Source organism: Zingiber officinale, chromosome 2B, assembly GCF_018446385.1.
Source record: "Zingiber officinale cultivar Zhangliang chromosome 2B, Zo_v1.1, whole genome shotgun sequence".
Lineage (NCBI taxonomy): Eukaryota > Viridiplantae > Streptophyta > Magnoliopsida > Zingiberales > Zingiberaceae > Zingiber > Zingiber officinale.
The window spans coordinates 96359722-96382944 of NC_055989.1; the positions used below are offsets into that span (position 1 = coordinate 96359722).

At 39.4% G+C, this 23223-nt stretch overlaps 1 protein-coding gene across 1 annotated transcript; it reads left to right on the top strand.

Annotated features, from left to right (window-relative positions):
* Window positions 1–4811: 4811 nt before the first annotated feature.
* On the top strand, window positions 4812–6933 carry LOC122049313 (transcription factor FAMA-like). The gene is made up of 4 exons (XM_042610713.1): window positions 4812–4952; window positions 5032–5592; window positions 5675–6136; window positions 6218–6933. Exons 1-4 carry the CDS (start codon window positions 4938–4940, stop codon window positions 6302–6304), a joined length of 1125 nt encoding a protein of 374 aa, XP_042466647.1. The 5' UTR covers window positions 4812–4937; the 3' UTR covers window positions 6305–6933.
* Window positions 6934–23223: the final 16290 nt, after the last annotated feature.

A 23223-nucleotide genomic window follows, 5' to 3' on the forward strand; every position in this document is an offset into this window, starting at 1 on the left:
CTGGTCAACCTTGACCTAGGAAAATTACACCAATATTTTCCACTGTCAAGTATCGATCAACCTTGACTTACTTGACTTTTCACTCAATCATCAACCATCGACATTCAAATCAATCTTGGTCAACCTTGACTCGAGGTAGATTACACCAACAATCTCCTGCTCCAATAATCTCTATTTTTAATTGACGTCTCACTCAACTATCAAGCATATTAACCAACTATCAAATATCGAATCAACCTTAATTTACTTGACATCTTGTTCAACTATCAAACATATTGCTCAAATATTAAAACTCAACTCGAGCCAACTAAAATTTGGTTAACCTTGATTAGAGATTGATTACACCAATAAATTACAACTAGTACTAAAATTTTTAAAAATAAAGGATCTATAATAATCATAAACATGAAAAACTCGAGAAGGTTGATGGCAAAGACGATTGTTCCTATTTGAGACTGCTGAAGGATTAACCATCAGTGAGTTGTCTTTGTCGTTGATAAGGTTGTTAAACCCTGAGCGGAAGGTGAGGCCCTCTGAAATGCCTACACAACTCTAGAGAGAGAGGGTTAGAATGGAGATTAGGAGGTGCCCTAGTTCAACCACTCCAATGCTCAAGTTAATCTTCAACAAGGGAGATGGAGAAGAAGAACAGTAAAGAGAAGATGCCGGTGATAGTTTGTGAGTGGTTAAGTGTGCACGTATACCTTTTCCCATGGGAGCAGGCTCCTTTTTAACATTGTCAAAGGAATGGAACGGTATCTCTCTCCTCCAAGTTTTGATTGATGGAACATCATACCCTAGTAGGAAAATTATCACATCATTATATCGAAAGGTCATGTCGCCCACACCCTGTACTAAAAAAAGTGTGGGGTCACACCATGTTGTTGCACGTGCTATGATGACCCACGTGATATCACACACGCTATATCAACCCAAGTACTATTCCACATGGTATTGACCATCTAGGATATTTGGGTCAGAGAGTTTGGTATATTAAGTGAAGAGGCATCAAATCGATAGAGCTGAAAGGATCGGAGGTGGTCGAGAGGAGATGAGCAAGAGTGTTGGGTCTGTCGAGGCTGAGAGGAGATGAGCAAGAGCATTGGATTGGCAGGGCCAAGAGGAGATGAACAAGAGCATCAAGTCAGTGGGGCGAGAGGAGATGAGCAAGAGCGTCGAGCCAACCTCCATTGGGAAGACTTCTCATGAGAGGTAGGCATTTGTTGGGAAGACTCCTCATGAGAGGTCAATGACTTGGTTGGCTGAGTCAGTTCGGTAGTTGAGGAGTTTATATTGATCAAGTTAAGGACCCTCCATATGCACCCTTATTTACCTCCTCATCACAAGCATCCCCTCAAGTCTAGTCGAAGGAGGCGGGAGTTTGACTGACTGAACTATAGGTGCCAAAGATTGAAGAAATCTTCTACTGTTGATAGAAATATGACTTTGATAGATTTCATGACTCCTAAATACTTGTGGTGTCGGAGAGAGAATAGATCGATTTACAACGATGTTCAAGTCGGGAGAGAAATAGTTTGACCTGTGACTATATCCTAGTCGGGAAAGAATAGGAGGCTCAATCTCATGACTTTTGAATACTCGTGGAGTTGGGGAGAGAATATCTTAATTTACTACTATATCTGAGTTAAGAAAGATTAGACCCTGAAAAGGACAATTGTCGTTGGACACAGCTAGCTCAATATTTGGGAGATATATGAGCTCAATCCACAATTATGTTCGAGTCGAGAAAGATTAGACCCTGAAAAGGGCAATTAATGATAAACATCACTAGCCCGAGACTAGGGAATAATGAGCTTGATCCATGACTATATTCGAGTCGAGAGAGATTGAATCCTAAAAAGGACAATTGATGATAAACGCCACTGGTCCGAGACCAAGGGATATTTGAGTTTGATCCTTGAATATATCTAAGTCAGAAGAGATTGGACCCTTAAAAGGAAAATTATTGATGGACATCGTTGGTCCGAGACCAGGGGGATATATAAGCTTGATCCGCAACTATGTTCAAGTAGAGACAGATTAGACCTTGAAAAGGGTAATTGTTGATGGATGCCGCTGGTCTGAGACCAAGAGATATATGAGTTTGATCCGCGACTACATCCGAGTTGGGAGACATTGGGCCTTGAAAAGAGAAATTGCTAATGGATGCCACTGGTCTGAGACCAGGAGATATATGAACTCGATCTACAACTATATCTAAGTTGGGAGAGATTGGACCCTGAAAAGGAGCAATTGCTAATGGATGCCACTAGTTTGACACCAGGTGGATATATGAACTTGATCCACGACTATGTCTAGGTCGGGAGAGATTAGACCTTGAAACGGGTAATTGCTGATGAACGTCGTTGGTCCGAGACCTGAGGTATATATGACGTTGATCCACGACTATGTCTGAGTCGAGAAAGATTAGAGTCTGAAAAGGACAATTGTTAAAGGATGTCGTTGGTTCGAGACTAGAGGAATATAATTCCATGGAGATATGAGAGTCGGGGGGAGATGACCTTTTTGTTTGATAGAAAAGAGGGATGTATTTTGAGTTGAAATTATAAAATTCAAATTCAGACTTATTTGTTGAGATGACAAGATAACTTGAGCTGATAATCTCAAGCTGCAAGCAGGAACGAATGAACTTCTTCGGATGGTTGTGCTACCTGAAAGACTTGACTGTCTTGTCTGACCGAGCTTAGCTGCCAAGTATGGTCGAGCCTAGCTGCCTAAATGAGCTACCAAGTATGGTTGAGCCGAGTTGTCTTGTATGGTTGAGTCAAGCTGCCTAGATGAGCTACTAAGTATCGTCGAGCTGAATTGACTTGTATGGTTGAGCCAAGCTGTCTAGATGATATAGCGAGCCGAGTTGACTTGTATGGCCGAGTTGAGTTGACATACTCAAGACTTGGAGGGGTGGAAGGAGGTGAGTTGGCCAAGAAACACCATATGGCAGCACAACACTTCAACTTGGAGATTGTTTTGAAGGAGGCGAAGTGACTCCTTGACATTGGTCGACTACCTTTGAGCATGATGATCATGGGATGGGTGGAAGACCAATAGGGGAAGAATTTCCTCCACTACAAAGGCTGAGGTGAGGAGATATGCAGAGGAAATCTTGGTTTGCTTCAATCTCTTGATCGTCCAGCTTGCCCATAGAATCATACGTAACATCCTAGAAGACTCATCCTTGAATGCTAAAGCCGACCACATTTGGAGAAGAAATACCTTTAAGATTTCTTGCTCAATGTTGACAAGAACCTACAATGCTTTCCACTTGTCCTCTTTCATTGGCGGGGTTGCGCTTCTTGACGATTTTTTCGATATCATCCATCTCAATATCTCAGTTTAGTCTCTCAACCTAGTTTTCCATAGACAATGTCAATTTGTTCTTGCTTGAGACTGGTGAAGGGTGAGCCACGGTGAGTTATCTTTGTTGTTGATGAAGCCGTCGAACCCTGAGTGGAAGGTGGAGCCATCCGAAATGCCTGTAGAGAGAGAGACAGAGAGAGAATGGAGGCTAAGGGGGTGCTCTTGCTCAGTCATTATGATTCTCAAGTCAATCTCCGACAAGGAAGATGGAGAAGAACATTACAGAGAAGATGCTAGTGGTAGTTTGTGAATGGTTATATGTGCACGCATACCTTTGCCAATGGGAGCAAACTCCTTTTATAGCCCTGTTGAAGGAATGGAATGATATCTGATATCTCTACTCTAGATTTTGATTGATGTGTCATTATACCTCAATAGGGAAAGTGTTATATCATCGTGTCATAAGGTCATGTCGTCCATGCCCTATATTGTAGAAGATCGTGTGAGGTCACACCATGTTGCTCCACATGCTATAATGACCTACGTGCTATGTCAGTCCAAGTTCTGTTCCACATGTTATTGACTAACTGGGGTAGTTGAGCGAGAAGATTTGGTATGTTAAATGGAGAGGCGTCGAATTGGCAGGGCTGAGAGGAGATGAGCAAGAGCATCGGATCGGTGGGGTTGAGATGAGATGAGCAAAAGCGTCGGGTCCTCAAGAGAGGTAGGCCTTTATTGGGAAGATTCCTTAAGAAAGATAGACCTTTGTTGGGAAGACTCATTGGGAGAGATCAAGGCCTTAACTGATTAAGTTGGCCTAGTAGTTGAAGAGTTTATATTGACCAAGTTAAGGAGTCGTCACATTCACCCTTATTTATTTCCGCATCAACAACTATTAAGCAAATTGAACTTCATTCGATCAATTAATGAAATTAAAGAAGAGTCCAGTGTCACCAAATTAAGTCCATTCTTTACCATTGTTCCCAAACGATACGCGATGTCTTTCATATCCTGACCATCCGCTAGTCAATATTCAGCTCATTGGCACAGTGCTTCATTATAAGAATTAACTTATTTTGTTCTTTCTTTGATGTTTTCCTCTTTAAAATTTTTCTTATTTACTTAGCTCGGTTTAATTTCCTCTTCGTCATTAGATTTGGGATTAATTCCCTCATTCATATGACATATCAAAATTCTGAACCTTAGTCAAAACCGTGGATGAGCATGGAAACCCTTCTTCACTCATTCGTCCCTCCCCCATTTTGTCAACGTACGACTAGGACAGATTAGCATAACACTGCCTCAATTTCAATTGCAAACTGTGATTTATCCAAAACAAAAAAACAAAAAATTAAAGTCAATTAAGTTGCAGGTAAAAAGGAATGGAAGCGAGCGTTGTAGCATGTGAAATGCATAAATAACCAGAGGCGGATTGAGGTGGTGTTCATCCCTGGCCTCTCCCATTAATGCATGCACCTTGGAAGGCTCCTTGACCTCTCCATACATAAACAAGCCTATCGATCTCTATAACTGCATCTCCAGTTCTGTCGCTCGTCTCCTTGGCTCCACTTCCGCCCAATCTTGTCTTCTTCCAAGAATTCAGATATATAATAATATATATGGACAAGAAGGAGGTATTATTTCCATGCACGCATGCCTTTCGTTTTGTGTCTACTTTATCTTCTTCCTTTCATAGATACAGTTACGTTGCAGGCCGACAGCTTTGCGCCTGCCCTGCCGCCGCCGGAGAGATCGGAGAACGGCGTCGATATGGTGAACTACATGGTGAGCAATCCGCCTGCCCAAGCCCAGATCTCCCTGGACAAGCTCAGCTTCGCGGATGTGATGCAGTTCGCCGAGTTCGGCCCCAGGCTCTCCCTCCAGCAGTCCAAAGTCTCCGAGGACGAGAGCTATTTCTTGAGGTTGCACGACGAGCCGCTGAACGTGGCCTCTGCCCCGCCGCTCCTTCCTCCTCCTCCTCCTCCCGCGACGGCCGGAGGGGAGGAGGATAGAGAGGGGACGAACACCGTCGGCAGGTACTCGTCGGAGAACGCGCCGTCCTCGGTGCAGGAGCTGCGATTGGTCGAGAAGGCGGGTGCGGATGAGGCGAAGAATATTAGCAGCCGGCGGAAGAGGCCCAGAGCTATGAAGACTAACGAGGAGGTGGAGAGCCAGCGGATGACGCACATCGCCGTGGAACGCAACCGGAGGCGGCAGATGAACGAGAATCTCCGGGTGCTCCGCTCGCTCATGCCAGGATCGTACGTGCAAAGGGTGGGAATTAATTACTATATTAAGCTAGCTAGTTTAAACATTAGAGCTGATCATCGTGAAATTGATTCGATCGCTTGTTCAGGGAGATCAGGCCTCCATAATCGGCGGCGCCATCGAGTTCGTGAGGGAGCTGGAGCAGCTCCTCCAGTGCCTGGAGTCCCAAAAGAGGAGAAGGCTCTTCGGCAACACCGGAGAACCGCCGAGAGCGGCGGCGGCGGAGGCCGGCGGTGCTGTTTTGGTCCCCAACCAACAGCGGACGCCGTCCTTCTACCCACCCCTCCCGCTTCCCACCCACCTCGACCAGGCGAAGCTTCTCGACTTCGGCGACGGCGGCCTTCCGGAGGAGACGGCCGAGAACAAGTCCTGCCTCGCTGAAGTCGAGGTCCGCCTCCTCGGCTCCGACGCCATGATCAAGATCCTGTCCCGCCGCCGGCCAGGGCAGCTCATCAAGACGATCGCGGCGCTGGAGGACCTACAGTTCGCGATCCTCCACACCAACATCACCACCATCGAGCAAACCGTTCTCTACTCCTTCAACGTCAAGGTAATCAAATTAATTGACCAGAATCTGATCAATCCACGTACGCTCTTGTTCATTCTAATCTTCATAAACGAACCCTCGCAGATTGGCAGCGAAACCAGGTGCACCGCAGAGGACATTGCCAGCTCCGTTCAACAGATCTTGAGCTTCATCGACGCAAACACAGTGTGATCAGCAGAGATCGATGAATATATCCATATATAATATTAATTAAGAGCGTGATGTATAATACATATCTATATATGTGATAGCCTTTTTCTGTTCATCGTATCGATATATAATTTATCGCCATGCAAGTAAATCAAGGTTAAAAGAACTTGATGACGGACGACCAAGACTGCATGTCTGCGAGGCCTGGAGGGAGACAGACAATGAGTGGACTTCTAAGGTCAACCATGCAGGTACTTCGTCCTTGGTTTCCGAGGGTTGACCTGCCAGGGGTTGCTTTGTTGGTATTAGACTGGCCAGATCAAGCCAGGAAGGGGGGGATGGCTTGGGGAATGCCTTGCAGCTAGCTACCCCTGCGGCAGGCACCATGTTGTGAGTCTGCCCATGGCAGAGAGAGGTGTCGGAATAGATTGGGAAATTTGTCCTTAATTGGCACGAATGATTCCAAGTAATGGATCGAGAAATTTGCATGATTGACTTTGTGAGAGGTTTGTCGTGTGTGGCGCACAGAATTGACAGTAGAACTTTCTGAGTGATTATCAGCATTTGGAGGAATTGTTGGCGAGCTAGAGGAGCATGGGCTGGCAGGTACAGTGTTAAGCATCACCGGTTCATGCGATTCAAGAGGTTTCAATGAATGAGGATTTTGTAGGGTTATTTTGTTTTATTGAGAAGGTGGCGGTGATAATTAAGGGAAGAGGAGGCCATCCGGCCGTAATTCTTGCAAAAGCTATTTCTTCAATGCTTGCTTCCTTTTGCTGCAAAATTTGCCTCCCTAGAGCAATAGGAGATATCTGCAAAGTAGGTCTTGTTGGGATCAGTACGAGTTAGAAAGGGGTGTGAATAGCTTTTCTCGCATCAACTTTGAGAATACAATGGGAAACCTTTCATGCACGAAAAACAACAACACACCACAATAAGACGCAATCAGCTTACTTGGTTCACAGCCTCTCAAGGCTACTACATTCAAGGCTAAATCCTAGCGAATTACCACGACCATAGGGTAAATCGATCGGGAAGCGCAAATGGGTCATGTTGGATGATCCAACATCATAAATAATTTGAACTCCTCGAACATAATATGCCTCTAATGAAATTTGAATCTTTGTTACCTAAGGAGATCATTCCACCGTTTACCATCACACTTTGTGTGGTAAAAAGTGATTTGCTGATCCTCAATACCTCCACCAATTCATCTATATTTTCATATAGTGCTTTAGAATGACTAACTAAATATACTATGCTACGATGATAAGATTTTACTTACCCAATCCTAATAGCTTCTTCTTGAACTTTCCAACTAAGTGCGTTCCTTGATTACTCCACCTCAGGTATATTTTTCCAAAAATTCTTAATTGTATATGTGATGTGGAAGCTCAATTATGTGCTAATTTCTTCTTGGGTACTCCATAGAACACTAGAGGAAAAAATATTCAATATACAAGAATTTATCTTCATTGTCAAACAATTATATTACACTTTATATTGTCCAATTGCAAACCTCTTTCCATTTTCAACCCTTATTACCTTATTAATCTTTGGTAACTTTTTTTTTCTTATTGCGTCTTGGGAGTAGGAATCATAAGTTTGAGTCTTAAAAATAATTTCTTACACAGCAAGGTAGGATTGCGTATAATAGATTTTTTCTCCGGACCTCGCATTGACAGGAGTTTCGTGCACTCACTATAAAAAAACAACTAATAGCGACAGAATTAGCAACATTCTGTCACTAATTAGTGACGGAAATATTATCTTCCATCGCAAATAGCAATGAAATCTAACATTCCGTGCTAATGCCTTTGTAAACCCTAATATCCGTTATTTTTTACGATGGGTTAGTGATGGATTACGCGTTTCGTCACATTAACAACTGTTGGAGCAATTGGTGTGACTCTAGATTTTAATGTTTGGGCAAAGGTTTAAGTTAGATTATTTGTTGTATTTGATATGCTCTTGTGAGTGTGCAGGATGCAAGTACAAAAAAATAAAGTCCAAGTGTAATCTTGACAAAGGAAATGTCCAAGTGTGATCTTGGCAATGATGAAAGTCCAAGTGAAGTCTTGGTGGTGAAAGTCCAAATGTGTAGCCTTGGTAACGTAAGTCCAAGTATGACTTGGCAAGGATGAAGCCCCAGAGTGAGAAGCTCTTGGTAAAGGTAAAGTCCCAGCACGAGGAACTCTTGGCAATGGAAGACATGGCAACAAGGACAAGGTCGAAGGAAGCTCTTGAAGGCAAAACGTGAAAAATGGGGAAGCGTCTGAGCAACGCAAGACTGATGGAGGAGGCTAGAAAACAAGGTTAAGGTTGTGCGAGCAAGGATGAATGCTGAGAGATTGCACTCGGGGTAAAATCCTAAGTTTAAGGTTTACCAGTCGACTAGTAGTTGGACTGAGAGAGAACAGAATGCTTTTGTACTCTAAACCAAAGTGGACCAGTCGACTGGTATCAAGCCGTTTGAGTTGTAACGGTCGAATTCCACAGAGGGTCAATAGACAGGTGATGTGACCGGTCAACTGGTAACAGCAGAAACAGCTTAGCTGTTTTCCCCATGCTCTATATAATGGACCTTGGGGTGCATGGCTTGGGTGACAAAATTAGAGGTAGTTAATCCCTAATTAGAGTTTCCAAGTTCTCTTGTGATTCTCATGTTCTTGATCGAATTGTGGTGAGGTTTCTCCACCGACAAGGAGGTTCGAGCTAGCTGAAGTTCCGAGGATTGATCCACCGATTGATTGAGGGATTGTCCACCATACAGACAGTTGTGGAGTAGGAACCCTAATCTCCAAATCACGTAAACGAACATGTTAGTGGTTTGTTTGTATTTCTCTATAGTCTTCTAGCAGTTAGCTTTCGTATTACTTATATTTTTGTATTCCAGGACCAGACGACTGGTATCAAGTCGTTTGAGTTGTAACAGTCGAATTCCACAGAGGGTTAGTAGACTGATGGTGTGACCAGTCGACTAGTAACGACAGAAATAGCTTACCTATTTTCCCCAAGCTCTATATAATGGAGCTTAGGGTGGTTGGCTTGGATGATAAAATTAGAGGTAGTTAACCCCTAATTAGAGTCTCCAAGCTCTCTTGTGATTCTCGTGTTCTTGATCGAATTGTGGTGAGGTTTCTCCACTGACAAGGAGGTTCGAGCTACTCGAAGTTCCGAGGATTGATCCATTGACGGATTGAGGTATCGTCTGCCGTACAGACAGCTGTGGAGTAGGAACCCTAATCTCTGAACCACGTAAATGAATATGTTAGTGTCTTGTTTGTATTTCTCTATAGTCTTCTAGTAGTTAGCTTTCGTATTACTCATATTTTTGTATTCTGCTGTGCTAACGAGTGTAGGAAGTGAACAACGTGAGTGATCAGCTATTCACTCCCCTCTAGCTGGGCATTAAAGGTCCCAAGAAAAACAATTGACGGATTTTATAATACGTTGCTATTAGCGACGGAATATAACATTCGGTCACTAAGTCCTTTGCATTTAGTCGCTAAACCCTAATATCCATCATTTTGGAGACAGATTAGCAACGGGTCAGATAAATTTATTTCTGCCGCTATTAGTGATGGGATAATTTTTTTCAGTCTCTAATAGCGACGAAATAATTTATATTTCGTCGCTAATAGCGACAAATTAATTTATTTTCCGTCGCTAATAACAACGGATTAATTTATTTTTCGTCGCTATTAGCGATGGATTAGTTAAATTCGTCACTAGTCCTTTGCATTTAGCTAACGGGAAGCGCTAAATCCTAATATCCTCCTTTTTACGACTGATTAACGATGGATTGTTCATCTTTATTAGCGATAAATTGATTTATTATTCATATTAGCGATGGATTATAAATTAATCAGTCTCTAAAGTTGCGAAATTAGGGCTCTCATACACCCGATCTCTTCTCTATGCATGACTCCTCCTACTCCGAAGATCTCTCCTCCCTGCTCCGACTTCTCCTTCTCCGATATTCAGGTACTCCTCTTCTCCTCCTCCCTCTTTTCCTCCTCCAGCACTGCTCGGCCAAAGCAGGCCGAGGTCGGCACTGCTCAGCCAGTGTTAGCCTCAGTGTTGGCCTCAGTCGAGTAATGCCAACCGCAACCAAGCAAAACGATGCCAGTGTATTTAAGTGACACTGCCTATTTGCATAGTTCAATAACATCCTATTTGCATAGTTCGATAACTTGATAGATAATTTACATAGTTTTATTATACCTAAATGATGATCATAAAGCATTTGATGGCCCTAAAGGCCTAGAATTTTTTCATCTTTATTTTATTTTTATATATTTTGAGTCCTCTAGGGCCATAAAGCATTTGATGGCTCTAAAGGCCTTAAAATCATGCCAAATTGTTAATGTACAAATCTAGTGTTTCTCTTAAATTTTTTATGTCCATCGAAACACTTTTTATCAAAACTATCTAATGGCTCTAAAGGCCTAGAATTTATACCAAATGTGCATCATTAAATTCTTAGGATTTTTTTTAGTCTACGTGCATTTATTCTTCCTTGATTTTGACCCCTATAGGGTTGTTAATTTTTTTTTTTTAAGCTAAAAATGCTTGACAACCTTAGAGACCTCATGTTCATGCTAAATGGGTTGCACTCCATTAGTTCCCTTAAGTCAATTTAAATTTATTTCTCCCTATTTTAAGTTATATAGAGGCATCAATTTTTGTTTGTTTGTCAAAAGCACTTAACTAGTGAGAAGTTAATCAATTGAATAAACTCTAGTCAACTAATTGTTGTGAAGAACCTTTGATTAAAAATGTTTGACAACCCTAGAGGTCTTGGTTAAGTCAAATAAGCATTGTTACACTCTTAAGGTTCTCATTTTTTTTAGATAACTAACTCTTAGGATTCTCCTATGGAAAAAAATTACTCACTCACTGCTAAACTACATATGTCACACTATATGATTACAATTCAAATGAATACTAAATCCCCTAACTATACTAATATAGTATGGAGCAACTCAAATTGTCTCGTACAAGGAATATAGACTATATATGATAAATCTCATAATCAGTTTTATTTGAAATGTGGGTTGGGTTTTAGATCCTAAAACTAATAACAGTAAAGATAAAACTACTCTAATCTAATCTACAAAATCATAAAGCAAAGTATCCCTAATTTACTCATGATGATGGAATTAAAACTAAGCTTCATTGCAACGTTAACGAGCATAACTAATCTACAATTCAACAAGAATGACATTACAAACAACTAAACAAACAAAATTGCAAAACTACAGTATATCAAGTGGAAGAGACATTTTAACAAACACATAACGAGCACCAATGAATTAAGACCAAATGCATAACATCGTAAACATGTACTTGAATCAATTACAACCAATTAACATAAAACAAAGGTAAGCATTCAAATATGCAAATCTAAAAGGAGTTTAACCTATTGCAATTCATCCAAGACATGAAGATCAAACACAGAGGAAGAAGAATGTTAGGACTTGTGTGAGCTAGAGGGGGGTGAATAGCTTTGATTGCTTTTCTTCAATGCTTTGTGCTTATCATTAAATGTGCAGCGAAAACTTTGTTTCAATCTCAACTCCACATGCACCACTCTAGGATTTATTTGGTATTTCCTAGAGATCACATCCACTAAGAAATTCCTCCTTCTCAAAAACTTTCTAGAGGTGAAGAAGCTTCTTATAATGCACTCTTACAAGAACAAGGGCAAGCAATACAAGACACAAATGAATATGAAAGCAATGATGCTTTTCAATTGAAAACCTTGCTTGCTTGATCTCTTGCAGCTTAGAAATGCCTCTTGATGGTCTGGAATGCAATAGAGTTGTCCTTCAAAATCTTCAAGAACTAGCAGTGGAAAACTCCTCAAAACCTCTCCTTTAGCCTTTAGATCAAGGTTATTTTTTGCTTATCAGTCGATTGATCTTACCCATTAGTCGATTGATATGGTCTATGACTGTTGAATGACCTTTGAATTTTCTAAAATCTATCTAATTTTATTGATAATTCAAACATTTGTCAACTGATGTCAAACATCAATCGACTGAGAGCATTAGTAGAATAGAGTACCCAAGTCCCACTTGCTTTTATGCTCTTTAATTTGACATCAGTCGAATAGAATAAGCGAGTCTCACCCGCTTCTATTCTTTCTAATCTGACATCAGTCAACTGATGTGAATCATTAATAAAATTAAATCAATAAATTTAACTCGCTCCTATTCAGTTTCTAAGATCATCAGCCGACTGATCAAATCCATTAGTTGACTAATTCCATCAGTTAAGTTTAGCAACTGAATCAACTTGGTTCTATTTAGTTTCTAAAGACATTAATCGACTGATACTTGATTTTGACCAACATAGGTCTCTGAACTAGCTCTGTTTCACAATGAAAATCACTTTGTTATGATATCTGAGTCAAAAGTTATAGTATTCGGAAGTTTGCTCTGTCGAAACTTCCTCGTTTTATGCCAACTTTCTATTGGACTTCCAATCACCAAGTATCCGGTCAACCGTGACCCACTTAAACTTTTTTATCTCGTGTTAAGTGTTCAGCTCCCAACTGATCCACTTTAGACTTAACCTAATTTTTAACTAGGTTTGCCTAGTTTCCAACTAGGTCTTCCACCACCTAGTCCTACTAGGACTTTCATTGCCTAGTTATCAATTAGGACTTCCATTGCCTAGTTCTCAACTAGGTATTCTACTGTGCAGCCTCGCTAGAACTTCCATTACCTAGTTTCTAACTAGATATTCTAACACCTAACCCTTATAGGACTTCCATTGCCTAGTTCTCAACTACGACTTCTATTGCTTAGTTCTCAACTAGGTCTTTCATGGCTTAGCCCAACTAAGAATTTCATTGTCTAGTTTCCAACTAGGCCTTCCACCACCTAACCCTGTTAAGATTTTCATTGCCTAGTTTTGAACTAGGTCTTCCACTGCCTAACCCAATTAGGACTTCCATTGCCTAGTTCTCAACTAGGACTTATATTGCCTAGTTTTCACTAGGACTTGCACTACATATTGATCAAACATCAAAACCCCAACTTGAGTCAACTCGAGCTGAGTCAAGTCAATCAACCCTGACCAAAGGTCAATTGCACCAACAATATCTTTCTTTTTGATGTTTGACAATATATTTAAGTTAGGCTAACTTATTAGCTAAACTTTCCTTCTTCTCATTCCAAAGCATGAATGAGGGTTTTCAAACTTAGACCATATATTCTCCCTCTTTGACATACATCAAAAATATTTTCTCAAGATACATTCAATATATTTCTAACATCACATTCGAGGTTCCCTACCTTCCATTGTCTCCAGATCTCCCCTTTCATATCCAATTCATGCCTTTAAGATGGGCCTTCCCTTCAAAACATGCTTCAACTTCTATCATTGTACCAATAATGATTTGGAGTTCATAGACCTTTAGGAATTTATGAAATCTAAATTATGAGGTTAAAGATTCAATTTTAATCTCCTCAATTTTTCAATTTCCCCCTTTTAATTGTTAGGACGCTTTAGGAGCTAGAGGTGATTAGCTTCAATCGCTTCGTTGATGATTTATTGCAGTAGAAACTCGAAGCGATTGTTAACACTATGATTTATTTGGTATCCATCTCCTTGAGATGACTAATCCAAGGATCCACATGGTACACACACCACTATGAAAAATACTCATTTTTAGAAATAATTCAGAGGTAGAGAACCTCGTACACGCTCGAATACAAGAAATGCAAACTAGAAACGTATACTTGGTTACAAAGAAATTGAAAACTACTTTACAATATGAACCTTTGCATAGCTTTCTTTCTTCTTAATTGGAATAACCTCTTGGTGGTGGAAAATATAGCAACACTTGTTCTCCCAAACACCTAAGAATTGGCGACCAAGATGTGTGAAAGTGTTGCCTTTAAACATTCACGAAAACCCTTTTCTAGGATTCACTTGACACCTTTAATGGATTAGATTTTTCCTTAATTAATTGTCATATTAGCTGAACATTCGAACACCTATAAAACAACTCATTTTTCGAATCTTAATCGATTGATTAGTTATCTCAATCGATTCAGAGAGCCTTAATTGATTTCCAAACTCTCTGTTCGCTCACGTAAATGTCATAATCAATTAGCCCAATTGAATAAAAGTCTTAATTAATTATCTCAATTGATTCATCATTCTCGTGATAAAATATTGTTTAATCAATTAGCAGTGGTTGAATTGATTGGGTCAATCAATTCAGTCATTGTTTTTGCGAGTTCTCTTTGTAAAACTCCCAATCAATTAGAAATCCATCCTAATTGATTGGAGAAGCCCTAATTGATTATCCTAGTCGATTAGGATCAACCCAATCGATTGACCAATCGATTCAGTCTCTTTCTGTGTTCTCGCAAGAACCTCCTGATTGATTACCTAATCGATTAACTTAAATTCATTCGATTGTCCCAATCGATTGCCCAACCCCAACTTCCTTAATTCAAATCTAGAGTTCTCTTACCCAACATCTGGTCAACTATGATCTGTTGAGAATTCTCTACTAAGTGTCCGATCAACCTTTGACTCACTTGGACTTTGCCAACCTCTTGTTGGACTTCCGATCACCAAGTACTGTCCTCCTTGATCTATTTGGATTTTCCTCTTCCCTAATCACAGTTAGAACTTTTCTTTTGCTAACGTGTAGTCCTCCTTGACCCACTTGGACTTTCCTTTACCTAACTGCAGTTAGGTCTTTCCACTTGCCAACGTGCGGTCCTCCCTAACCCACTTGGACTTTCCTTTACCTAACCACAGTTAAGACTTTCCTTTGCCAACATGTGGTCCTCCTTAACACACTTAGACTTTCCTTTACCAAACTACAATTAGGGCTTTCCTCTTGCCAATGTGTGGTCTCCTCGAGCCACTTGGACTTTTCTTTGTCGAATCGCAATTAGGTTTTTGCCTTACCTAATCTTCAGTTAGGACTTTACCCTTATCTAACTCTCAAGTTAGGACTTTGCCTTGCCTAACCTCCAATTAGAACTTTCCCAATCAAGTATCCGCTCCTCCATGACCTACTCAACCTCTTCTCACATATTGTCCAATCTCCCAACATTAACTTTCCTTTCTCATTTTCACCAAGAAAATCACCTTTGAATGCTTATCCAAGCATATCAAAGGGTTAAGGATAGTTAAGGTGTTTAGGAGTGAGCTTAAAATAATTAAAATAACCTATTTCTGCCAAAAACACAATCAAAAGTCGATTGATGCTTTGCATCAATCGACTGCTACTCTAAAAATTACATTTCAATTTTCATACTGAATTTCAAAAATACATAAGTAATTCTTTTTTAAAAATCATGAAATTTAATATAGACATTATTCATGTCAAATATTATTAGGGGGAAATAATTTTCTATGAAAATATATCTTATTTTTAAAGAATGACATAAAGTTTTAAATCATTAAAAAATTTAATGTTTCACTTTAACTTTATATCAACCTAATCAATGATGATTCCTATCGACAAATAAACTCACCAAGGTTTTTAAAAATATTTTTGAAATGATTTTCAAACCAAATTTTCAACCATGATCTTTGGGTTAAATGCATATGACTTTCACATTAGCTTTTCCCATGTTAGACTTCACGTAATAATTTGTTTTGATGAAACTAAAACTCAAACAGATGCACTAAATTAATATCTTGAGGTTTGTTCATCCTCTTAACATCTCATTTGTATTTAATATATCTCAATATATATACAAGACAACTCTATGATTTTTGTGAGATGTAAAATAAGTTTTTCTTAAAACTAAAGGATCATACATCTCTAACTAGGCATTTTAACTTTGATCATTCTACCTAGGATGTCGATTAATGTTATTGTTCTTAATTACAAAAAATTAACACAATGCATGATAATGACCATGACATACATCATAATGTATACTTTCAAAAGAAAGATTATAATAAAGAATGATGTATATATGATATGACATGTAATAATTTTCATAACAATTTAGATACAATGATATCATGACATGTGATAGGGCACACAATCATGGTATTTATGACTCATAAGAAAAAGTACCTAGATTTTATATCTAAGTATTATCAACTAATTTGTTAAGTCAAAATAAACATAAGTTACCCTATGTCCCTAGAATGTGTCAAAATTCTAACTTGACATTCCATTGAATTCTATTATATTTGTGTCAATTTGATCAAGCTCAATATTGTTGGTACAAGGTGCACCAAAATAGAACATGAGTTTTGATGTTGTCAAAGGTTTAAGTTAAATCTTGTTGTGATCTAACAAGTTGACTGAGTGTGCAGGTTGTTTACTCAACCTAGAAAGCCCTAGTCGTGACTAGACAGGAAAGACTTAGCAGATCGTGGAAGTCAGGCGGAAAGACCAAGTGGGTCGAGAGGACCTGACACTTGGCAGGGAAGCTCGATAGGTTTGTAGGACCAAAGATTGAGGAAAAGTCTTGGTGGGCCGATTCAATGCTAAGTGGCAAAGTCCAAACAGGTCTGAGGGACCAAGGTTTGGCAGATAGATTGAGGTAAGTAACTAGAGGAGCAACAGTGAGGTCGTGTTCCAAGAAGGAATAAACCCTAAGTTATTGATCCAACTGAAGAAATCGGGAAGGTTTCCAAGTTGAGATCAAGATAGTGTTACTGTCTTTTACTACTCATGCATCTTACTATATTACTGTGCTAACCTTTGTTTTGCAGGGAATTGTCTAACTCTATTTTGCAAAGAATGACTTGATCGGTCGACCGAATCGGAGGATCGGTTGACCGAACAAGGCTCACTCAGACCAGAGACTAGTTCAAACTAAAGCAGAGTACAGTCTGATCAAAGCTTGATCATTCGACCAAACCAGAGGATCAGTTGACCGAACCTTCATGATGTGGCATAGATCAGATCAAGTCAAAGCAGAGAAGGAAAAAACCTGGCTGATCAGTCGATCGAACCGAAAGATCGGTCGACCAAACCGAAAGATCGGTCGACCGAAAGATCTCTCATTAATGGAGCATTAAGTGCGAATCTCGGCGAGCAGGGAAGGTTCAATGTTCAGTCGATCGAACATGGTGATCGGTTGACCAAACCATTAAAACATCATTAATGCTCGAAGAACGGATCTCAGCGAAGAAGGAAGGGAGCGGGTTCAGTAGACCGAATCCAAGGATCGGTCGATCGAACGGTGACGATTATTATAAAAAGGAGCTCGAGGTCCGAAGCAAAAAATCAATAAATTTTTCAGTTCATCTCTGTGCAAAGTTGCTTGTACTACTACTCCGTGCTTCATCTTCAAGCAAGTTGCTGCTTTATTCAAGTGTCGACCAAGCTTCGTCTTCTATTTTTGTAGGTATATTTATTTAAGCTTGCATTGTACTTAACTTGAAAGAAGATAGTAGTTTGTTACTATCTTCTACTTGAATTTGTACTCATTGATTCTTTCCGAAGATTTTGGAAAGAAGAATCATAGTGGATTGCCCAATGGTGCGGTTAAGCATCGCGGGTCTTGTAGTGGGAGTTGACGTAGGCTCCGAACTAAGTAACAACCTGAGTCATCTATTTTATTATACTATTTTTCGCTGCTTACTTTGATTGGTTTTACGGTATGAAAAGAATGAGTTTTTTGATGAGCGATATTCCCCCCCCCCCCCCCCCCCCCCCTCCCCCCCTCCTCTCTATCGTATTCTTCGATCCTACGAATACTTCAAAATTTTGATTGACAAACTTTTACTCTTTAAAAGTAAAAAATCAACTTCTCATTTTCAAGGTGTCACAATACCTTAAAATTTTTCTAAAGTGTCAACTTCACTGTGGTCAGGTTAACTACCCTTTCAATTAGGGTTGACATACCCTAAACTCATCTAGGGTGTAGAGAACACACTTTAAGAATCCAAAAGCTATTGGTACTTCTTGGGTACATTAAGTATTTACTAGAGATAACGTCCTTAGTTATCTTCATAATGACTTTTCTAGACTTTTTAGAAGTCTTAGTCATACTAGTCTCCTCAAGGTCAACTCTAGGGATAACTTTCCTTATAACCTTAACTTGACTCTTAGACCTAAAGTTAGTTTCATAGGTATATTGAACTCTAGGATAGGAAGTCATGCTTGCCTTGGACTTAAGTTTGTATCTCAAACCCTTCTTGCCCTTAGATGACTCTTGTCTTCCTAAACCTAGGTTTTGTTTCTTGGACCCTTTGACACTAGTTGTTATTTTCTCTAGGATTTTCTCTAATTTATTAAGTCTTGACTTCAAAATTTATTTTTCAATCCGAAATCACCAAATTTGGATTTTTGTAGGATTTCCTTGGATATGCCTTTTTCTAGTCATATTTTTAATTTTATTATGATTCTTGCCTAGATTATTTCTCTCCTTAGATTTTGTAGGTCTACCATTAAACACCCTAAAATTTTCATTATTCTCATGAAAATTTACATTTTCATGGTAATTTGTACCAAGATGATAAAATCTATTTCTAACATGCTTATCATGATATAAGTCAATACCATTAACTAATAGTAACTTAGTTTTACTTTTAGAAGCTCTCCCTTTATTTGCACTTCCTTTTTTGTTCTTGTTTGAAGACCTCCTCTTTGGACATTGATTATGATAATGCCCCCTTTGAATGCATAAGAAGCACACAATGTGCTTCCCCCCCCCCCCTCCCTTTTTTTTTTTATCAATGTTCCGACCTCTTTTGGCTTCTCCTTAACCTTGGGTGTCACTTGAGTATTCTTTTTCAATTTGAGATCCCTTTTTTGTTCTTGTTTGAAGACCTCCTCTTTGGACATTGATTATGATAATGCCCCCTTTGAATGCATAAGAAGCACACAATGTGCTTCCCCTCCCCTTTTTTTTTTTATCAATGTTCCGACCTCTTTTGGCTTCTCCTTAACCTTGGGTGTCACTTGAGTATTCTTTTTCAATTTGAGACACTTGCTCTTGTAGTATAATCATTTTCTACATTTAAAGTATATAATATGATTTTTATTTATGTTAATTGAAATTGATATACCTTCACGATTTGTGCTCTCTTGACTTGTAGAAGTAAAACACGATTCTTCTTCATTGATGTCAGATGCTTCTTCTCATTCCGATGTCAATGACTCATACTCCCCCTTAATCTTTGAGGTGGGTACTTTTTCAATTTTCTCCTCGGATATTGAATACCTCTCAACTTCCAAATCCTCATGTTCTTAAATTAAAGAGTCTCCCTCTTTGATCTCTTCACTTTGTAGTGAGGTTGGATCTTCATGAAGCTTTATTAGCTTTGCCCACAAATCCTTTGCATCTTGATATTCACCTATTTTACACAAGATATTTTTACATAATAGATTAACCAAAATTTTTATTACCTTACCACTAGCCTCAGATCTCTTGATTTGCTTCTCAATCCATTTGCTCTTCTGAAGAGGTTCCCCCCTTTTATCTTTAGGAACTTCAGATCCTTCCATTAGAGCAAATCATTACTCTATATCGATCATTAAAAAATATTTCATTCTTGATTTCCAAGAATCAAAGTTCCCTAATATCAAGGGTGGACATGCTCGAATGTTGTATCTGAATCCATCTTAGGATTCCATTTTGATGTTGAGCTCCTTTAATGATTAGTCCTTTGACTCATTGAAATTTAGGTTCAAAACTTCAACTTTTTCTTCTTCCTCTTGCTCATGCTCTGACAAAGGATAATCTGATAAAGAGCGACCTCGCTCTGATACTACTTGTTAGGACTCGCGTGAGCTAGAGGAGAGTGAATAGCTTTGATCACTTTTCTTCGATGCTTTGTGTGTGTCGTTAATGCACAACGGAAACCTTGCTTTAATCTCGATTCCACATGCATAACTCTAGGATTTATTTGATATTCATTTCCTTGAGGTGACTAATCCAAGGATCCACTCCTAGTGATCACATCCACTAAGAAATCCTTCCTCTCAGAAACTTTTCGAAAGTGGAGAAGCCTCTTACAATACGTTCTAACAAGAACAAAGGCAAGCAATACAAGACACAAATGAATATGAAAGCAATAATATTTTACAATTTAAAACCTTGCCTAATCTCTCACAACTTGGAAATGTCTCTTAATGGCCCAAGAAAATATAGCAACATTATCCTCCAAAACCCCCAAGAACTGGCAGCAAAAAACTCCTCAAAACTTCTCCTTTCAAGCCTTTAGGTCGGGGTTAATTTCCGTCTATCAGTAGATTGATATGGTCTTTGACCATTGAACGACTTCTGAACTTTATGAAATATGTTTGATTTTGTCAATAACTCAAACATTAGTCGACAGATGTCCAACATCAATCGAGTAAGAGCAGTAATCGAACAAAGCACGTGAGTCTCACTCACTTCTGTGCTCTTTAATTCGACATCAGTCGACTGATCTCATCAGTTGAATAAAACAAGTGAGTCTCACTTGCTTTTGTTCTCTTTAATTTGACATCAATTGACTAATTCCATCAATTAGATTAAATTAAACAAATTTGACTCACTCCTATTAGGTTTCTAAAGTAATTAGTCGACTGATTAAATCCATCAGTTGACTGATTCCATTAGTTGAGTCTAGCAACCGAATCAACTTGCTTCTATTTGGTTTCTAAAAGTATTAGTCGACTGATCAAACCCATCAGTCGATTGATACTTGAGTTTGACAAATATAGATCTTTGAACGAGCTCCATTTTAAAATAAAAATGACTTTTTTCTGATATCCGAGACAAAAGTTATGACATTCAAAAGTTTGTTCTGTTCATCTCATTACAAGTGTTCAACTTCTAGCTGACCTACTTTGGACTAAACTTAATTCCTAACTAAGTTTGCCTAGTTTCCAATTAAGTCTTTCATAACTAGCATTTTTATCTATTATTGTGGCTCTTATTCTTGACATGTTTATCTTTTTGTATGATAAATTTGATATTTATATCATGATTTATAAGTAGAAATTTATTTTAGACTTAATTATAAATTTTCTATAATTATGAAATTAAATCTCATGTTTTAATATGGTTTTATAGGAAATCCCAAGAGCAATAAGAGTCAAGTCAGATCGAATTTTACTAAATTTGAAGGTCAAATTGAAGAAATCAAGCTGAATCAATATGAACCATTAATTCAAATCTAAAAAAATCTTATTCATTTATTTAGATCTAATTATCTAGCCCTCCATTCAAATATAGAGCTATATGGGCTATTTGATAAATCAATCTCAATTCAATTTTAAATGATATAAACTGCTATCTCACGATGTGACGATTAAATCTTCATCTATCTTCCTCGCCAACGCCAACATTGAACTGAGATGGAAGGAGAAGACCCTTTATTTTCTCCCCTCCACGCACAGGGAACGTGGCTCGGGTTCTTGTACTGTGCGCGTCATTTTCCCCTTTCCTTGCGTTTTCTTCCCCGCCGCCCCCAAATCTCCATTCTTCTCGCGATCTGCTTCAAGTGGTGACGGCGCGACATTCCTTCCGGCGGGTGAGAGCGATGACGATGACATTCCCATCGTGCTCAGCTCATCGGAGGTGTTCTTCGGTGAGTCTCCTTCCTCCATTTCTTCATTGATTCCCTGCTTGAACGGTCGCGGAAGTAGGGTTCAAGGCAGTGGCGGCGGCAGCGAGCTCCGATCATCTCCAGCTCATCGGAGGGTTCTCCGGTGTTGTTCTCCACCTTCCGGCGCCTTTCTGAGGTTCTCTGCCTCCAGCGGGTTGCAAGGGCAGATGGTTGTTCTGAGCAGCGGCGGTAGTCCATCCTCTACTTCGGCGACACAGTTCCAATCCCTTCACAGTCCGTCATCGAGTTCCCACGAGCTCCCTGCTTGAGTGGTGGCGATGGTAGGGATGTTCTGAAGGGGTGCTCGTAGCTCATCGAACTTCAGCCGTGAGTGTCCACAGTGCTGTCTCCATCGTCGGTTTCATCCTATCTGGCCAAGCTTGTCGTCGTTCGCATGGGTAGAAGCACAGATTTACGGAGACGGGCAGCACTCCAATTCTTCCAGTCAACTTCCATCGGAGGGTTCTTCGATGGAAGACTTGTTTATTGTTGTTGTTGACGCAAGCACTGCCGGTGTCTTTGCTGCTGCCCATCGGTTCTGGTGGTTCACATTCGGGCTCTTCATGTGACGGTGAAGAGTAGCCAGATTGGAGTTGATCGTGGAAGAGGGAGTTTGGTTAACTTAGTTCATTTTCGCATTTGATTTTGTAGTTATGTTATGATGAATGTTAGATTCTTTAGTCTTGCACTTGGCTAGGTTTTGTTAACTTTGTTTGATTTTATTTATGCATGATTGCTAAACTTGTATTATAGGATGACAATGTGGTGTAGGTTTATCAATTATGCATAGTTAGGTTTTGTTTAATCGTTGTTAAGTTTGTTTAGTTTAATTGTATTTGTTTTACTATTATTTTTCCCTCATGCATGTTCGAGCTATTTGCTATATTTTTATGTTATGCCTATTGATAGATGTTCTTGTGTCATCGGGTGATAGTGCGGTGCAAGTTTGTCTTTGATAGTTAGATAGGATTTTAATTTCATTTTTCGCATGTTATTTCTGTTGATGATATTATATATCTATAGTGTAGAGTGACATTGAACTATAGGTTCATCCTTGTTTGTTAGTTAGAATTTTTTTTATTGCATTAGATGTAGAAATCCCTAAAAACAAACTCCTAGTTGATTTTGTCTGAAAATAAATGTCTTACCATTAGTTTCACATGAGAGATGACCTGGTCTTCTATTATATTACCGTAGTGTAGATTAAGGGGTTCGGTTGAGTGTAAATTAATTAATTTGATTTACACAAGTGACATTTGCGACCTTATCAGTCTTCCACCACCTAGTCCGGCTAGGATTTTCATTGCCTAGTTCTCAACTAGGACTTCCATTGCCTAGTTCTCAATTAGGTCTTCCACCGCCTAACTTTGTTAGAACTTCCATTACCTAGT